The sequence below is a fragment of the Anolis sagrei genome, chromosome 2 (genome assembly GCF_037176765.1).
Source record: "Anolis sagrei isolate rAnoSag1 chromosome 2, rAnoSag1.mat, whole genome shotgun sequence".
Lineage (NCBI taxonomy): Eukaryota > Metazoa > Chordata > Lepidosauria > Squamata > Dactyloidae > Anolis > Anolis sagrei.
The window spans coordinates 28,398,011-28,417,428 of NC_090022.1; the positions used below are offsets into that span (position 1 = coordinate 28,398,011).

The window sequence follows — 19,418 nt, forward strand, 5'->3', positions numbered from 1 at the left end:
GAGAGGTGATTAGATGTGCCAATAGACCTCACTACCTCTGAGGATGCTTGCCATAGATGCAGGCGAAACATCAGGAGAAAATGCCTCTAGGACATTGGCCATATAGCCCGAAAAAACCTACAACAACCCAAAGTATTATTACTGAAGAATATTTTAATTTGCATTTTGTCCTCCAGGGGTTTTGGACTCCAACTCCCACAATTCCTAACAGCCGTAGGCTGTTAGGAATTGTGGGAGTTGGAGTCCAAAACCCCTGGAGGGCCCAAGTTTGCCCATGCCTCGTATATATATATAAACACATCTTTGCTTGTAAGCATAAAAGGGGGAAAGGGTCACATGACACAAGCCTTGTATGGGAACAGGCGTGACGTCACGCAGAAAGGGGGAGTGGGCGGGGCTTCCAGTGGGAGGAGCCTTGCCTTCCCCTTTTACTTTCGCGCCTCGCCGGTTCTGCTCTCTTTTCAGAGCGGGAAAGGAGAGGAGAAGGAAGCAGAGCGCATGCGCTCGAGGTGAAGGCAGCCGAGTGGTCGCGCGACGAGGATCAAGGCGGGGATTGGCTGAGGCGCAGAGGGAGAGAAAGAGGCAGGCAGGCATCATGGCGGACTACCTCATCAGTGGTGGCACCGGCTACGTCCCCGACGACGGGCTCACGGCGCAGCAGATGCTCAACTGCGGGGACGGGCTCACCTACAAGTAAGTAAGGAGAGAGGCCGCTGCTCCACGCGGTTCCTGGGGGCGGGGTTGAGTTGTCGCCTCACTACACTGTTAAGCCACTTCCATACAGTGAATTGCCATGCTTCAGTGCTGTGGAATGCTGGGAGCTGTAGTTTTACAAGAGCTTCAGTTTTGTAAACTATAACTCGGGATTTCATAACATTATACCATGACTGAAATTATCAAGGGTCTGGAGAACAAGCCCTCTGAGGAGCGGCTTAAAGCCCTATGAGGAGGGCATGTTTAGCCTGGAATATTCCACATGTGTCCAATTCTGGGCATCACAATTGAAGGGAGATGTTGACAAGCTGGAATGTGTCCAGAGGAGGGAGATGAAGATGATCAAGGGTCTGGAGAACAAGCCCTATGAGGAGCGGCTTAAAGAGCAGGGCATGTTTAGCCTGGAATCTTCCACATGTGTCCAATTCTGGGCATCACAATTGAAGGGAGATGTTGACAAGCTGGAATGTGTCCAGAGGAGGGCGATTAAGATAATCAAAGGTCTGGAGAACAAGCCCTATGAGGAGCGGCTTAAAGAGCTGGGTATGTTTAGCCTGGAATATTCCACATCTGGAATATTGTGTCCAATTCTGGGCACCACAATTGAAGGGAGATGTTGACAAGCTGGAATGTGTCCAGAGGAGGGCGATTAAGATGATCAATGGTCTGGGGAACAAGCCCAATGAGGAGCGGCTTAAAGAGCTGGGCATATTTAGCCTGCAGAAGAGAAGGCTGAGAGGAGACATGATGAGGGCCATGTATAAATATGTGAGGGGAAGTTATAGGGAGAAGGGAGCAGGCTTGTTTTCTGCTACCCTGAAGACTAGGACACGGAACAATGGCTTCAAACTACAGGAAAGTAAATTCCACCTGAACATTAGGAAGAACTTCCTTACCGGGAGAGCTGTTCGGCAGTGGAACTCTCTGCCCCTGGAGTGTGGTGGCTTATTTATTTATTTCCTGCATTTATAACCTGCCCTTCTCACCCCTGAAGGGTGGCCACCTGTCAGGGATGCTTTGAATGCGATTTTCCTGCTTCTTGGCAGGGGGTTGGACTGGATGGCCCACAAGGTCTCTTCCTACTCTAGGATTCTGACTTCTTCTGGCATTGTGTTCCGTAACTTCAGAGCCGCCCTGAAAATGTACCCTCTCTGGTGGCTTTAAGGTGCCAGTTGACACTGAATTGGATGGAGATAAGGGTCTCCTTGGAGCCCCTGGTGGTGCAGTGGGTTAAAGCACTGAGCTGCTGAGCTTTTTGACCGAAAGGTCACAGGTTTGATTCCGGGGAGTGGTGTGAGCTTCCGCTGTCAGCGCTAGCTTCTACTAACCTAGCAGTTCGAAAACATGCAAATGTGAGTAGATCAATATGTACCACTCCGGCGGGAAGGTAACAGCACTCCATGCAGTTGTGCTGGCCACATGACCTTGGAGGTGTCTATGGACAACGCTGGCTCTCTGGCTTAGAAATGGAGATGAGCACCACACCCCAGAGTCAGACACCTCTTAATATCTTAATGGACTTAATATCGGGGGACAACCTTTACCTTTAAGGGTCTCCTTGCTGGATCTGTATTGTTGAACACTATAGCCTTGAGCCATTAAAGTGTCAAGACTAAATTACTTCTATAGTGCAGGTGCATTCTCCCCTAGAATCCTGGGATATATAGTTGGACAAGGGGTGGTTCTACTTCCTTGCCAGAAAGCTCTAATGTACTGTTTCTATAAGTAGTTAAAACTGGTATCAAACTGCCATAGTTAATATTGTTGTTGTTATTATTATTGTATTTATTGTACCTGCTTTTATCTCTAGATTCAGCCCCAAAGGGGCTCACAACCTTAAAAACAGTACATTTTAAAATCTACAAAGTATCTATATTAAGATAGAGTTAAACATAAAATTAGCCAAACAAGTTAATTCTAATTACATTAAACCAAAGTAGTAAAAATTTAAAATAACAGTGTAACTCCTGCTCCTTATTCCCCCCTCACCATTCAATTGCAATATCCCCTTCATTTTTGTTGTAAACATCACTTATAACAAAATAAAAATTTAAGAATAAAAAATAACACTGTGTAACAAAGTTTCACAATTTTTTTCTGTTCTTGGTTTGAAAGTGTTGTTTGCTGTTTAATTGTGTGGTACTTCTTTTGAAAGTAGTTGTTATACTCCAGAAACTTCATTTTTGTGACTGCCACAAAATGTGTTGATGTGATTGAGACTCGATGAGATATTCACTGAAAAGCTAGAGCAAAGTGTGCTGCAGGATGTCCATCCTGCAAAATAGTTTTTATGTGTAACAAACCTTTTCTATGTTTTTATAATAGAACTAATTAGGAAATGACATTTAGAACCCAGGAACAACAACAACAACAACAATAATAATAATAATACTTTATTTATACCCCGTCACCATCTCACCAAGTGGACTTGGAGCGGCTTACATGAGGCCAAGCCCTACAACACATCAAAACAAAATACAATAAGCAAAAACAATACAATTAATATAACTCACATATAAACAATAACACGCAAGGATTTAAAAACCTATGGTGTTCAATAGTGTAATTGGTAATTTTCCTGCCTGGTGGTGGCCCGACAGTCCTGGTGAAGGTGCTTGGAATCAGCAGGGATTCTGATCCTGTCTCAGGACAAACACACACATATAGTGTGTAGACAAGATGTCCCAAACATGTATACATCCTTAGCAGGGTTAAATATTCCAGTAGTAGAGAAGTGGTATGCAATTACTAGAGAAACTTCAAGTGAGGTTTGCCATTCTAAGAGTGTGTCTGCACTGTAGAATTAATACATTTTGACACCACTTTAAATGTCATGGCTTAATGTTATGGAACCATGGGAGCTGTAGCTTTACACGGTCTTTAGCCCTCTCTGCCAAAGCTGTGAACAACAGAAAATGTACCTCTGAGCAAAGGTGTGCCCGTGATTCATGTTGTTTCCTGTTAGAATTACATGAGGAGGCTCAGCATGAGGAGGCAAGGAAAGAAGCATGCAGTCTTCTTTCCTTGTCTCCCAGTTACTTACGCAAACTGACCATTATCTCATCATCAGGTGAAGTTTAATTTGGCCCCTCAAGTATTTATGCACACATACGTAATAATTCTTCTCCGTGACTAGACATGTAATAGGAACCATTTGAGAAACTACTCTGGAAATAGTTCTTGTACTGGAAAGCTGATCTGCTTGCTTGGGAAGCTCTCCGAAAGAACAGGCATCTATAAATAAACAATTTCTGTTTGAAAACAAACTTTGCAATTGGGAAACCACTTCTTAGGAAATGTATGAGGTATTGTATTCTACCCAGTGACAGATGAGATAAAATGCAAATTGTCAGGAGGGTTTTTCCATTAAGTTCACAAAATAAACTTAGTTCTTGAAAACTTTCCATCCTGTCTGGGATTGTAATATTGGGGGTAACTTTCTGAATGTTGCCATTTTAATGTCAGATTCGTTTCAATTTACTGTATTACTTGCATAGAGGTTGTGATAGGATGCAAAGATCTGTGGATACAAAACTGATACTAAGACTCTCTGCTACCAAAGGCAATCACTGTTCTTCTGCAACAGAACCAAAACGTAGTTAGTCTTACATAAAATTGTGGAACTTTATTTTTCTTTTTGCTTTAATATACCAAATTAACAGCAAAGCTCATATGATCCTTTCCGGCCAAGTACAGTTGTAAACATCAGCTATGGTTATGCTGTAAATATTTTAATATTGCACAGAAGAGTCGTCTTGTTTTTAGATTTCGTGTCCTCATATAGACCCATGTATATGCAAATGCCTTCTGCTTTTGCACATTTTAGGGCGTAACACCCCCTGGAAGTGGGAAAATTACTACTACTACTAATAAAAACACTGAGAGAATACTCTGTTCTGTTTTTGCGCTTGATCATTGACCAATTTGGGAACAGACTTACTCCATCTAAGTTAATATTATACCAGGAAAAAGGTGACTGATCATAGTTGTCATATTCACCTTTGAAGAAAAAGAGAATAGAATCATAGAGTTGAAAGAGATCCTAAGGGTCACTCAGTCCAACCCCTTTCTGCCAAGCAGGAAAGCACAATCAAAGCAACCCCTAGCAGATGGCCATTCAGCCTCTGCTTAAAAGGCTCCAAAGATGGAGGCTCCACCACAACCCAAGGCAGCATACTCCACTGCCAAACAGCTCTTACTGTCAGGAAATTCTTAATATTAAAATGGAATCTTTTTTCCTGTACTTTAAATCCATTGTTCCGTGTCCTAGTCTCAGAAGCAACAGAAAACAAGCTTGCTTCCTCCTCAATGTGACATCCATTCAGATATTTAAATGCAGTTATCATGTCCCCTCTCAGCCTTCTTTTCTCCAAGCTCCCTCAGCCATTCCTCAGACAGCTTGGCAACCTTTGACCATTTTGGCAGATCTTCTCTGGACACTTTTCGCTTGTCCTTCTTGATTGTGCCTAGAACTGGACACAGTGTTATTCCAGATGAGGCCTGATCAAAGCAGAGTGGGAATCTGACTTCCCTTAATAGACACTGTACTCCTATTCATGCAGCCTATAATCACATTGGTTTTTTAAGTTGCCACATCACACTGTTGACTCATGTTCATCTTGCGGCCTACTAAGACTACCAGATCCCTTTTAAACAGAGGCTGGATGGTCATCTGTCAGGGGTGATTTGAATGAAATATTCCTGCTTCTTGGCAGGGGGTTGGACTGGATGGCCCATGAGGTCTCTTCCAACTCTTTGATTTGATTCTACATGTACTGTTTTCAAGCCAGGCATTACCTAGGGGTGACAGTTACATAGACAAGAAAGAGACTTGAGAATTAGACAGAGTTTTGGGTAGATACTAGGTCTGTCGTTGATCATTGGCCACTCCATATTTGAAGACAGTAGACTTCAGAATTTAGTGAACCCTTCATAACCATAGAGGTTGGTTTTATGAATGCTCAAGTCCCATTATATAAAGTGGCATAGTAAAGGGGTGTCCTTTATATAAAATGACAAGAGCATAGTTTGCTTTTGCTTTTTTTTTTTTTTTTTTTTGGAGGGATGGGGAAATATTTTCCAACTGCAGATGGTTCAAATGGATGGGGAATCTGTGGATAAAGAGGGCCTACTGTTTTAGATAACGAGGGCTAATAAGTGGAGCATGATGCTCATCTTATTCTTTACATTTCTAACAGAATGTATTTAATTAACCATTTTCAGAAGCCGGATATTGGAATCAGTGGCTTGACCCATCCAATTTGTTTGTTACATAGGCTAAATTTGCCTTATTCCAAGGCAAGAATATGTGGGTTAAATACTTACTTTTGCAGATAAAAGAATGGGAGATGTGAAATTTAAAGATTTATAGTTTTCACCTTTTCTTAATACGTCATGTGTTTCTGTGCCTTCAACGACCTTCCCCACAATAGTTTATGGAAATAAAAAACCACCATAATCTAATAAACATAGCCAAGCCACCCATCAAGTGATACTGATCGCTTAATTTGTGTCTCCGGATTATCAAATTGTGAAAATCATGTGACAAGAGTCAGAACAAGAGCCCACTGTGCCAGTATTTTGTTTCCAGTAGCTAACCCCACACTTGCAAACAGATTTTCCTTGTTCTCGACATCTTCCATATGTAGAACTTTTATTTAATGCCTAGGTTTCCTTTTAACTCTCACTGATACAAGTCTTAGCTGTTGATAGAAAAGGAGTCAATATAATAGGAAGGTCGTTGCAAGTCTCCTGGAACGTTTCCAAATTAGGGACATGGCTTGGTTAAACATCAACTAACATTTCCTCTTGAACATTTGATTTGAGAATTTCACAAGTGATTTTCCTTACAGGTTTCCCCAGTGGTGGGGTAAAAGTATTGAGTATATGATAGGGAATTTCTAACAATTGAGGTTGTCTAGTCAAGTCTTTTTTATGTTTTCGATGTGACCAGGGACACTCTGAACATGTCTATCCACAAGGAACCTGACTGCCAAACCACTGGCCCTTTTAGTCCATTAAATTATTTTCAATGGAAATTATTCTCCATTGTTTCAAGCACCCACTCCTGTTATTCAAGGTTATTTTAGTAGGGGATGCCAGCAATTGACTTTGCAGTTCCTGTATGTGGAATTTTAGCTGTATTATTAACCTACAGCTCCTGACCTACAATGACAAAAGAGTGTGTGTGTGTGTGTGGGGGGGGGGGGATAGTCCTTATAGAGGGAGGACTGGATTTGCTGCCAATAGAAGGTAATTGGTACAGCTAAATCATTGCTCTGCAGCAGGTTTCTAGCCGTTCCAGATATGTTTACTGTCTGCAGGCTCTTTGTTCCATAACAATTTTAAAGGCTGCATTGCGGTCCTGAAAATGGGCTCTGAAGCTAGTGATTTAAAGTGAGCACCTTAGCTGCTGAGCTTGCTCAGTGTATTAAGCAGAAACAGGCTTAAATTCAGAAACTTAGTCACTGAGCTTGATCAGTTTATTATGGGGACATACCTGGCTTTTAACTTTTGTTTTTGTGCCTTAGATGTATTGTATTGATGCTAATGTTTAATACCACTGGCCCTCCATATTTGTGATTTTAACTTTTGTGGATTTGATTATCTGTGGATTTGATTCATCTTGTCACTCTAGTTCCTCCAGTGCAACTCTATAGTCAACTTCCATTGGAAGTTGACAGGATACACTGGAGCACCTAGAGCATTGGTTCTCAACCTTTGTGTCCCCAGGTGTTTTGGCCTACAACTCCCAGAAATCCCAGGCAGTTTACCAGCTGTTAGGATTTCTGGGAGTTGAAGGCCAACACATCTGGGGACCCACAGGTTGAGAACCACTGACCTAGAGATTCTTAGACACGTTTTCTTTTTTGATTAAAAAAAGTTAGTTGTTTGTGACTTTTTCACTTTTGTGGGTGTCCCGTGCCTCTAACCACAGCAAATGTCGAGGGACTACTCTAGTTCATTTCACTATTCTAATAATGTATAGTTCCTAAGCCAATCTTCTCTGACAGTTTTATCCTTCCATCTTCGTTCTGGAGCCCCTGGTAGTGCAGAGGGTTAAACCCCTGTGCCGGCAGGACTGAAGACCCACAGGTCGCAGGTTCGAATCCGGGGAGAGTGTGGATGAGCTCCCTCTGTCAGCTCCAGCTCCTCATGCGGGGACATGAGAGAAGCCTCCCATAAGGATGGTAAAAGATCAAAACATCCTGGTATCCCCTGGGCAACGTCCTTGCAGACGGCCAATTCTCTCACACCAGAAACGACTTGCAATTCCTCAAGTCACTCCTGACACGACAAAATAAAAATAAAAATCTTCGTTCTAACAGAGAGGAATATAAGAATGATGGATATTGGCCTACATATATATTCTTGTCGAAGTGGTGGTTGAGTGCATGAAAACTGACCCGGGTTTGTAGCTGGATTATACACATAATGTTTTGCTCTAACAGTCTTTCTCATTCTCCTGCCTCCCCACCATGAAGTAATATTAGCTGGAAATAATAGGGTTATCCAAATCCACAGATCAGAGAAATTCCAGAATTTTTCTGGAGGCAAACATATATTTCTGCCATTGCATCACAGGCATAATGCAATGCCTACTACACCCCATTGATAGTGTTTTCTGAAGAATAAAATTATGGGACTTCCACATAGTGCTGGCATATTGTGATAGCTCTTTTAAGGCTCTAAGAGATGACCAGAACTTGCAAACAAATTCACAGAATTGCTCTGAGGATGTATAAAAATTATTGAGTGGTATCCAGTACTGAACAGTTGCTGATGGAATACTGGAATTCAGTTCATAAAGCAGTTGTTCTTTGGCAGCTGACATGCCTTCGATGTTGATTGCGATTATTGTCATGGTTGGTCCTGAAAAGGACCGTTGGTTGTTTTGCTTCCTTGTTTGCATGCTTCAAGTCGTCTCCGGTTGCTTCTGGGTTGAGAGAATCGGCCGTCTACGAAGACGTTGCCCAGGGGACGCCCGGATGTCTTGCAATCCTGCGAGGAGGCTTCTCTCATGTCCCCCATGAGAGGGGCTACAGGGTGGAATCCTCGGCATGCGAGTGCGGAGAAGAACAAACCACTGACCACCTGCTGCAATGCACCCTGAGCCCTGCCACATGCACGATGGAGGACCTTCTTGCGGCAACCCCAGAGGCACTCCAAGTGGCCAGATACTGGTCAAAGGACATTTAACCAAATACCAAATTTACAAAATCTGTGTGGTTTTTTTTTCTTTTTTTTTCTTTTTTTTCTTTTTTTTTTTTTTTTTTTTTTTTTTTTCTTTTTCATTTTAATCTCTGTGTTTGTTTTGCTCTGTTAGAATTGTAAAACAATGGTTGCTGATGACACGATAAATAAATAACTGGAATTCAGCAGAAATGGGGAAGGTGATTTTTGCTGCCTCACCGTTTGTCTCCTGTGTGTCTTCTTGAAGAGCTGAATTTTCAGTCAGCCTGAAAAGTGGTAGAAAAGACAAAATAAAGAAATGACGCTATTATGGTATTAGATTTCTGCCATTATAAAGTTATTTACATGTAAAACATTTCAATATCCAATAACATTTAATTTTCTTTTATCCCCATTATTCAGTGACTTCCTAATACTTCCTGGCTACATAGATTTTACTGCAGACCAAGTGGTGAGTATAAGGCTTAAGTCTACATAATATAAAAATTAAAGTTGTAAAGCAAGAACACTGGAGGGCATTCTTTTTTACCCTTTTGGTGGCATCAAAAAAGTGCATTGGAATTATTGGTGTCTTTTATCTTTGAAATAACTTCTGTTAGAAAAGCTTGTCACAGAGTACGAAGTTACAAGAAGCAACTATGTTGTTGTCTAGATCAGAATGCTACTTTTAAAAACCCTTTCATGCCTATAGTTACTAAAGTCATTCTGACAGAATGCTTGACAGGCTCAGAATTGAAAGCTGCATGTTGTTACAGCCAAGTTGTCTTTATTTTAAGGACCTGACTTCTGCTCTGACCAAGAAGATAACCTTGAAGACTCCCTTGGTATCCTCCCCTATGGATACAGTAACCGAAGCCAGCATGGCTATTGCAATGGCGGTATGTAACCTGGGATAAGAAAGAGGGTGGGATTACTCTAATGTGATATATGTTTCCCAGGGAAACATAGTTTGATAAACCGGGAAGTACAGATTGAGCATCCCTTATTCAGATTTTCAAAATCCAAAATTGTCCACGTATAGCGATAACTGAGATAGCGATAACTCTTTTGATGGTTCTCTGTACACACACTTTGTTTCATGCACAACATTATTAAAATATTGTATAAAATTAACATCAGTTTATGTGTATCAGGTGTGTATGAAATATAAATAAACTTTGTATTTAGACTTGGGTCCCATACCTTGTTATGTCCACCTATCCCTAAAATATCTTTCCTATTTCCCTTGGACATGTCCAGCAGTTTAAATTTTAATCCTTACAGTTGGCCCTGCCACAGGTTTTTAAATGCGTCGTGTCATTATTGTATTGTTTTTGCTTTGTTATGAGTTATTTATAGTTGTATTGTTGTTATTATGTTTTATGATTTATTTGGGCTCGGCCTCTTTTAAGCCGCACCGAGTCCTGCAGGAGATGGTAGAGGGGTATAAATAAAGGATTATTATTATTATTATTATTATTATTATTATGTACATATACAGGTATTTGAGAATATGAAAAAAGTGAAATCCAAAACATTTCTGGTCCCAAGCTTTTTGGATAAGAGACACTCAACCTGTACCTATAGATAGCGGGAACGTTTCGCTTTCCTTCATTAAGCAGCAACACTAAAGCCATATGCTCAGTAATTAGACTTGTTAAACAGCAAGGATTACATCTGATTAGCCATGTATGAGATTGTGCTTTTAATCACATTCAGTTGATCAATAAATTTACTGCTGTTTGAAACTTTGTTGGCAGCAAGGCTTATTGTTGTCTCCAATATGGGATCCCTTTTTTTAGTTGCTTTCAAAAAGGTTAACAACAGCAGGGCTTGTTGAAATCAGGGGTTACTTCTGCTGGACAGTCTCAGTCTTGCAGCTATGAAAGCTCTTCTCATTTTCAAGCATTTTGTCTGAATCCAACTTTTGATACATATAATCACATTTCCCCTTTGCATAATTGGCTACTCTCGCTTCCCCTGAACTTCTTGTCACTTCTGTGTGTTTATCATTCTCCCTCAGCTGCCTCCTTCCATTTTTTACATACTAATTTTGTTATATTGCTTGCGATCTTTAGTGTAGCTCTCACTTCACCAAGCTAGTTACAAAATATGAGCCTTCTAAACACAAGCATTTAATTTTATTTTTTTTTCTGGGATAATCATTCATAGGGAATTGAAAACTGAAGTACTCTGCTTGAAAAGATGATGAGAAATCTAGTTTATGCATTGAGATTTTTGTTCACACCAGAGACTTTACATACTTTTACTTCTTCAACTACCTCTTCTTTCTCTATAAACTGCCAGTAAAGAATGGCTCCTGGTGGAGAAACAGCTTAAAAGCTGAGCCTCAGAGGTATTTGCACAACCTGTTGTTGTTTTGCCTTGTTTGTACCTATTTAAAAAGATTAGCATGCTGTTGCTAATTACCAGATGTTAGCTGAAGTAATCTTGAACCTTCCAGTTTTGCTTTTGGTTCGCCTCCACTGCTCTCATGTTTAGCTGTATTTTTGTGTAATGTAGAATCTTAAAAATTGTCAAAACATATGAGCCATTTCTGCCAACCTTCTCTCAGCTTCTTTGTTGAATGCAAGAAATAACAATCTGTTGTTGTTGCTGTTGCAATTTATTGTTCCTTACGTATCTTCTCAGCTCACAGGTGGGATTGGATTCATCCACCATAACTGTACTCCAGAATTCCAGGCCAATGAAGTGAGGAAAGTTAAGGTAAGAACCACTGGGGAAAAATAATACATTGGCTACCATCTGGAATTGTTTTGCCCTTGGTAAGTTGATGCAGGTTCAACTCATTTACCTGGGCCTTCACCAGATTTACATGATTATCATTGTTTACAAGAAAAATGGAAAAATACTGTCATAGGAAGAACTATACATCACTGTCTTTAACCCTAACACTGGGAAGTCACTATAAGGGAAGGATGGAAGTAGGAAATGATGCAATTAAGTACAATGATTGTATAAACATTGGGAAATATTGCATTGGTTCATGTATATATACACATGTATAGATTTGTATTGGGGTTTTCTATGAATGTGCAAATTAAAATTAAAAAAAAGAGAATTCTATTTTAGCATCAAAATTCCCCTCAAGTTCTAATTCTGTTTAATAGTTGATTCTGGACGTTAATTAAAACTATTGTTGTTGTTGTTGTGGGCTTTCAAGCCAGTTCAGACTGAACTATAACCCCTGATCTGACCAGATCCTGCATAAAATGCCCTCGGCAGCACTTTATTTTCTACCTACTAGTGCAATTAAATCCTACTTTTATCCCTCTGATCCTCTGTCCAGATACATTATATTGCCTTCTCACCAAGTGTTTTAAACTTTTAATCCTTGCTACTGGCCCTGCCCACTGTGATTTATTTTCAGTGTTTATTATGATTTTGCATTGTTTGATGTGTTTATTTGTATTGTTTCTTCTATTTTTATTTTTATATTTTATTGTCGTTGTATGTTATTTTATTTGCATTGCTGTCCTGTTGGGTTTGGCCTCATGTAAGCTGCCCCAAGATGGTGGCGGGACATAAATAATGGTGGCGGGACATAAATAAATTATTATTATTACTAGCCGTCCCCTGCCATGCATTGCTGTGGCCCAGTCTGTGTATTTGTGTTTTTTGTGTGTATATTTGTGCATATGTGTATGTTTGTGTGTATATATGTGGTTTTGTGCATGCGTTGTAATGTATGGGGTTTTTTTTTTGCTTTTTAAGTGTCTTCCACTGTATTTTTCAGTGTGTTTATGAGTGATGGTCACTCATTGGCCTGAGAGGTATCTTCTGTCCAAATTTGGTATCAATTGGTCCAGTGGTTTTTGAGTTATGTTAATCCCACAAACGAACATTACATTTTTATTTATATAGATGATGATGATGATGATGATTATGTTCTATAATGTTTGGTGTTGTAATTTAATTTTCGTGATTTTCTGTTTAAATTTTTACGGTTACCATCTGTTAATATTGGCATTAAATGTTGCCTTTGTTTGTTGGAAACTGCTCTGAGTACTCATGGGAAGATAGGGTGGGATATAAATAAAGTATTATTATTATTATTATTATTATTATTATTCCTTACTGAAAATTCTCCTTTTTAATTTGTATTGGTCTAGAAATACGAACAAGGATTTATCACAGACCCAGTAGTGCTGAGCCCCAAAGATCGGGTCCGAGACGTCTTTGAAGCAAAAGCTCGCCATGGGTTCTGTGGCATCCCCATAACAGACAATGGGAAAATGTGCAGCAGGCTTGTGGGCATCATCTCGTCTCGAGACATCGACTTCCTGAAGGAGGAAGAACATGATCTGCCGCTTAGCGAGGTGCGTGAAGGTCTTGTGTGCTACAGTGGATAAGCTGAAAAATGTTCTATAGTTTATGCTGGGATAGTAGGAGACCTCCTAGGGAACTCTAGAATGGGCCAGAGAAATTACATGTAATAATCTTGGGAAGTGTTGATCAATAGCATTTATTTTTGCAGGTTAGTATTTTGGATTTCACTTGGTTTATTTTCTCCCCATTGCATAATGAAAGCCTTCTGTCATTGGCATTAGCTGGGCATCAAGTTTCAGCACTGCAGTCATGTACAATGCCTTCGAGCCAGATATGCTCTCCTGTACTATCTTTAGCTCAGGGTGATGAACCTGCCAGTATTTGCACCTCTCGGGAGCAGTCATAAATATCTCTCGTTATCCTCTGATGAGTTTTGTGTGACATACTTGCTGAAACAATTCAAATGAGACATAAACGGCAGAGAAGGAGAGGCTGAACAAAGTTGAATTTTCTGTGTTTGACATTTCAGAATTAGTACACAGCCTTCTAATGGTTGATACTTAATTTCTGTGTCATAATGGGGCTGCAGGCATTGCATTCTCAGGTTGCTTTCTCTGAAGCAGCCAGACTTGGATGTCAGTCCCCAGCTGTTAATTTACTTCAGAGATCCTGTATCTGTGGTTCAACCATCCACTGTATGATTTTTTTTAAAAATCAAAAAGCAAACTTTGTTTTTGCTATTTTATATAAAGAGAAACATTTTAGGATACCCTTGTATATAATGGGATTTTAGCATCCACTCATGTTGGTATCCATGGAGGGTCCTAGATCCAAATTTCAGCAGGTATCAAGGGCCCACAGTATTTATCTGTCAACTTAGATGGACTATCAAGTATATACTTGTGTCTGGACTGGACTACTTGAAATTGCTGGTGAAGGTTTGTGATTAAATAGATTGCATTCTGAAAATTCTGCTCCAAATCGAAAATTAGATATCAGTATTTACTTAGTTGCCAGGTTTTTCTTTCAAGTTATAAAGAAATAGATGAAACAAGTTGTATGGAATCGTTAAGAATAGTAGTTTTGTTTTCAACCTTTAATAAAGAAAATGTTTCTATGGGTTTTCTTGTCTTTTTGTCTCATTGTAAAGAAGCAGGTTCTTTCCATTGCTTGACGTGACCCAGGCAAATGGGTTCTCTTCTTTATTTCACTCTTTTTTTCTCCTAGATCATGACCAAGCGGGAAGACCTGGTTGTGGCACCGGCAGGAGTTACCTTAAAAGAAGCCAATGAAATCTTGCAGAGAAGCAAAAAAGGTCAGTGGAAATAAATATATGACATGCTGTGCATTTGAATGCAAGTGCCAGTGCCATTGTGGTTCACCCTGGGTTTAATTCCATAGCTTGATGTGTCTGTTGTAATGGCACATTACTTCCCACTCTTGAAACAGGAATTCTTCTAATCTGTTGAATAGAGGGATTGCAGTATTAAAATGATTTGGTGCATCCCAGGGTTTGTTGATCTAGGGATATGTTGTTTAAAGTGGGAAAGGTCATGAGTTTAAATAAATACCGTAATCCTGTTGTACTTTAGGTAGTGGAAGTCTATTGTAATTAGTTTTTCTGAGCTTCTATGCTTAAGTCCCCATTTAGCCACATAGTCAGATGATAGCCTTTTTCAAGTAATCAGTATTATGATAATATTGTAGTGTATAGAAATGCTGTAAGCTAAGTAAATATGTAAATAATCTTTTTTTCAGCATGGGTTCCTCATAATTCTATATTTTTCTTGCTGTGTATTTTGGGTCACTTTCTGTGCCTCTGTTATGTTACATTTTGGGAACTAGTTCTATCCAGTAATGATTACTGAGCTGCCGGATTTCAATTTGGGTTTTTTTTTTCTTATAATTTTTATTACGGGTTATCAAGGATACATCTGAAGGGTTGTTAATCATCAGCATGCTATATTTTAATATTAAAAGTGTTGGGGTAGGGGAAGAGGGGGAGGGAAAAAGGGGGGGAAAAGAAAAAAAGGGGGGGGGGGTAATTGAATGCGACCGGGATTGAGTGAAGGAAAGTTAGTGTTATTTTTAATTACTGATTTTCCCCCTTATGGCTATGTTAGTAGTGATATGAGGTCATCAAGTTCTTCTCCTCTCAGTTAGTTGATATTAAAGTATTTTTTTTATTGGAGACCAGTCCGTAGTAATTGGATCAGTGTTTTGTTTAATTTTCAGGAGTTGAGTAATATTGTCCATGTTCATTATGTCTAATAGCTTAAGTGTCCATTCATCTAGGGTTGGTAATTCTTTGTTCTTCCATTTTCTGGCGAGGACCATTCTCGTCACCGTGGCCATGTGGAAAAATAGTCTACCTTTGTTCTTGTCAATATCAAAGTCCAGCATCCCCAAAAGATAACATTCAGGTTTCATTTCAATTTTTAAGTCTAATATCTTTTTTGAAATTTCATGGATCTTCCCCCAAAATGTTTTAGTCTTCTCGCACGTCCACCAGAGATGAAAGAAGGTTCCTTTCTTGCTGTGGCATTTCCAACACGTGTCACAGAGATTCTTATATCATTTCGCCAGTTTGCTAGGTGAGAGGTACCACTGGTACATCATCTTGATCCAGTTTTCCCTTAAGTCATAGGAGTTTATCCATTTTAATTTGACATTCCAAATCTTTTCCCAGTCCAAAATTCTGATTGGATGTCCAATGTTAGCTGTCCATTTTAACATGCATGTTTTTGTTTGATCCTTCTCTGTTGTCCACCCTAGTAAGGTTCTATATAGCTTGGTGATCACTTTTCTTCCAGAGCTCATAATTCTATCCCAGGTTTTTTCTTCTGATTCAAAACCGAATTTTTTATTTTTGTTAAAGGCCTCCTTGAGTTGTCTATACTGGAACCGGGATAGATCTCCATATAATATCCTAATTTTTTCCTGTGTCTTCATTTTGAAATCGTCTTTGTCCAGCCCACTTCTCTCCTTTGGGTCGCCTCTAGGGGGGATACCCAGAGTGGTGTTTTCTTAAAGAATTTTGATTTGTAGTTCTCCCAAATTTTTATAGAGGATCTGACAAAATGGTTGCCGAATTTTTTCTCGATCTTTCTTTTTGCATACTACATGTATGCATGCCAACTGCTTCTAAGATCATGACCTCCTAATGCTAGATCTTTGACCTTATTGAGATTTGCCCAGTCCCTTGTCCACATGAGTCCACATGCATCGTGGTATAATTGGAGGTCCGGCAGTCCCAGGCCTCCTCTCTTCTTGTCATCCATTAGATTGGCCATTTTTATTCTGGATTTCTTCCTCACTCAGGTAAATTTTGTTATTTCCTTGTTCCATTTTTTAATTGTTTGGGAGGTCCTTATGATTGGTATTACTTGAAATAGAAATAGTAACTTTGGAAGAACCATCATTTTTATGGCTGAGATCCTGCCCAGCAGAGAGAGGTTAAGATATTTCCATTTTTCCATCTCCTTCCTGATCTCGCTCCATTTCTTTCCATAGTTGTTTTTGAGAAGTTTTGCATTTTTTGCAGTTAAATTTATCCCTAAATATTTGATTTTCGGGACCACTTGGATGGATATTATTCCTTCTAGTTGCTTTTGTCTCTCTTTCATAATGCTTTTGGTTAGTACCATCATTTTTTCTTATTCAATTTAAATCCTGCTAGATTTCCAAAGTCTTCAATTTTTAAATCCAATTTTCAATGTTTTTGAGAGGATTTTCAATGATGCAGATTATATCGTCTGCGAATGCATGTAATTTGTATTAGTGTTTTCGGATCTTTGCCCCTTTTAGGGCATTGTCATCTCTGATAGAGTTCAGAAGGATTTCAAGAGTCATTATGAACAATAAAGGGAATAGTGGGCATCCCTGTCTGGTTCCTTTTTGGATGTTGATGCTTTCTATAGTTTGTCCATTTATGCAGATCTTAGCTTCCTGGTTTTTGTAAATGGATTTAATGGAATTTATGAAGTAATGACCCATGTCCAGTTCTTGTATGAGTTTCAAGGAAGAATTCCCAGTTTACATTGTCAAATGCCTTCTTGGCGTCGATTGCCAGGAGGTGCAGTCCTTGTCATTATTTTTTTCGTAGTATTCAATAATATTTATTATGGGTCTAACATTGTCTTTAATTTGGCACAGCGGGAGGAACCCGGATTGCTCTTCTTTAATCCAGACTCTCAGGAATTGTTTTAATCTTTCTGCCAAAACATTTGCATAAATTTTATAATCAATATTTAATAATGATATTGGGCAGTAGTATTTGACGTCGGTCTTATCTGTATTCTCTTTATGGATCATCGTGATTGTTGCTTGGCTCCAGGAGTTCGGAATAATTTGTGTTTCTAGTGCTTGGTTCATGAGTATTTTCAATTTTGGTATGAGTTCCTTTCAAAAGGTTTTGTAATAAAGGGCCGTAAAACCATCAGGTCCCGGTGCTTTAGTTGGGTCTAATTTAGAAATTGCCATTTGAATCTCTTGGTCCGATATTTCTTTATTTAGCCTGATTTCAATTTGTAGTTGTTTTTCATTGTTCTTATGTCATTCACTTTTTATTTCTCTATTTTTATTAAAGTTGTAGCAGATTTAAAAAGTATTTAAGAATGATGAAAATTAGTACTGACTAAAAATTTTGTAAAATGAGAATCACTATAAAATGTTACTTAGGCATGACTTTCTTTTTCAATTTCAAGGCAAATTGCCCATTGTTAATGATAAAGATGAATTGGTGGCCATAATCGCTCGCACAGATTTGAAAAAGAATCGAGACTACCCCCTGGCATCCAAAGATGCCAAGAAACAACTGCTTTGTGGTGCTGCGATTGGGACCCATGAAGATGACAAATACCGGCTTGACCTCCTGGTGCAAGCTGGTGTGGATGTGGTTGTGTTGGTGAGTGCTAAGAGATGGTATATGAGCAATAATTGCAATGGTTAGCTAAACTTGTATTTTGAAACTTTAGATTCAGTGAATCTCCTGCAGGAGAGATAAAGCAGAGTATAAATATATAAATAATACTAAGTGTCCTTTGAAAGTTATATAAATTGACCAACATTCTTAACTGTCTAGCTTTTCTCTGTACTGTTGTCAACTATTCAGTGTTACTAATGTTTATGTGTTGGGGAAGAAACCTTCTCAAGCCTCCTTTATATGATGTTTGTCTGTTTTGTAATGTGTCTTTATAACCTGAAGTATATGTCTTACTTGATTTGCAGTTTCCTCAAAACGGCTCTAACACACAGCCATAAAGCTATAAACCAATTCGTTTTATTTACGGACTATATACATAGCAGAGTTGCATGATAGCGTCTGCCATGGCTTCTCGGCTTCTTCTTCACATTCAGTAGAACATGCCTACTCACATTCCATTATACGTCACATACAGGAAGCAGGAACTAACACACACACATACCTTTCTAGGATTTAATACATAACTCAGTGGTTCCTTAGCACTATCACTGCTGAACATTATTACCTACACATGCTTACAGCATTAAATCACATTTTGGAAAATCTACTACATAACCCAAAATACAAAAACTGACACTTATCTCTATATACCTACAGCAGTGGGAGGGGCTGCAGGTTATGTGACTGACTCAGTGACAGTTTAGAACAGGATGACAGTCAGGGAATGTCAGTTGAGAAATGACTTGTAGAGAAGTGTGTTGGTTTTTGAATGAGCTTGAGTGTAGAAGTCTGTCAGAGTGCTAAAACTCCTGTTAGGAAGTTAGAGACTGTAGAGGCTTGTGTTTGGTTTGTTGTGAATTCTAGTTAATATGAAGGTAGCCATTACCCCCCCCCCCCCCCCCAGCCCAGTAGCTACTTATGACAGCCCTAAGATGAACATATCACAAGGTTTTATTTGGCAAGATTTGTTCAGAGGAGACTTGCCTTTGCCTTCCTTTGAAGCTGAAAGAGAGTGATTTGCCCAAGGTCACCAAGTGGGCTTCCATGACGAAGCAGGGATTCGAACCCTAGTTGCCAGAATCACTGTCCCAACCATGAGGACCTTTATTATAGTTCAAAGTAAGATGTCTAAGTAAATTCTTCCTACTCCTTTAGATGTATTTGATTCCTAAACCTTTTTGCATCCTTTCTTTGAGACATATAGTAGATATGCTTTATACACAACTGGCATTTTAATATTTTCTTCTATTTCTGCTCCCCCACTTTACTTCGGAAGGAATAGATTATTGTCCTTTTGCACCTAGATGTAGAACATTAC

At 39.3% G+C, this 19,418-nt stretch overlaps 1 protein-coding gene across 2 annotated transcripts in view; it reads left to right on the forward strand.

Moving 5' to 3' along the window:
* Positions 1–441: 441 nt before the first annotated feature.
* The window catches only part of IMPDH2 (inosine monophosphate dehydrogenase 2), a 38,506-nt gene continuing 19,529 nt past the window's right edge, over positions 442–19,418 (forward strand). The window contains exons 1-7 of one of the 2 annotated variants that reach the window (XM_060766487.2): positions 442–693; positions 9,310–9,358; positions 9,684–9,785; positions 11,539–11,613; positions 13,020–13,226; positions 14,404–14,491; positions 17,883–18,082. In XM_060766487.2, the coding sequence (XP_060622470.2) occupies positions 596–693; positions 9,310–9,358; positions 9,684–9,785; positions 11,539–11,613; positions 13,020–13,226; positions 14,404–14,491; positions 17,883–18,082 (819 nt within the window). In that variant the 5' untranslated portion in view covers positions 442–595. The remainder of the gene's footprint in view (positions 694–9,309; positions 9,359–9,683; positions 9,786–11,538; positions 11,614–13,019; positions 13,227–14,403; positions 14,492–17,882; positions 18,083–19,418) is intronic. The other variant, XM_060766488.2, reaches the window with a different exon arrangement.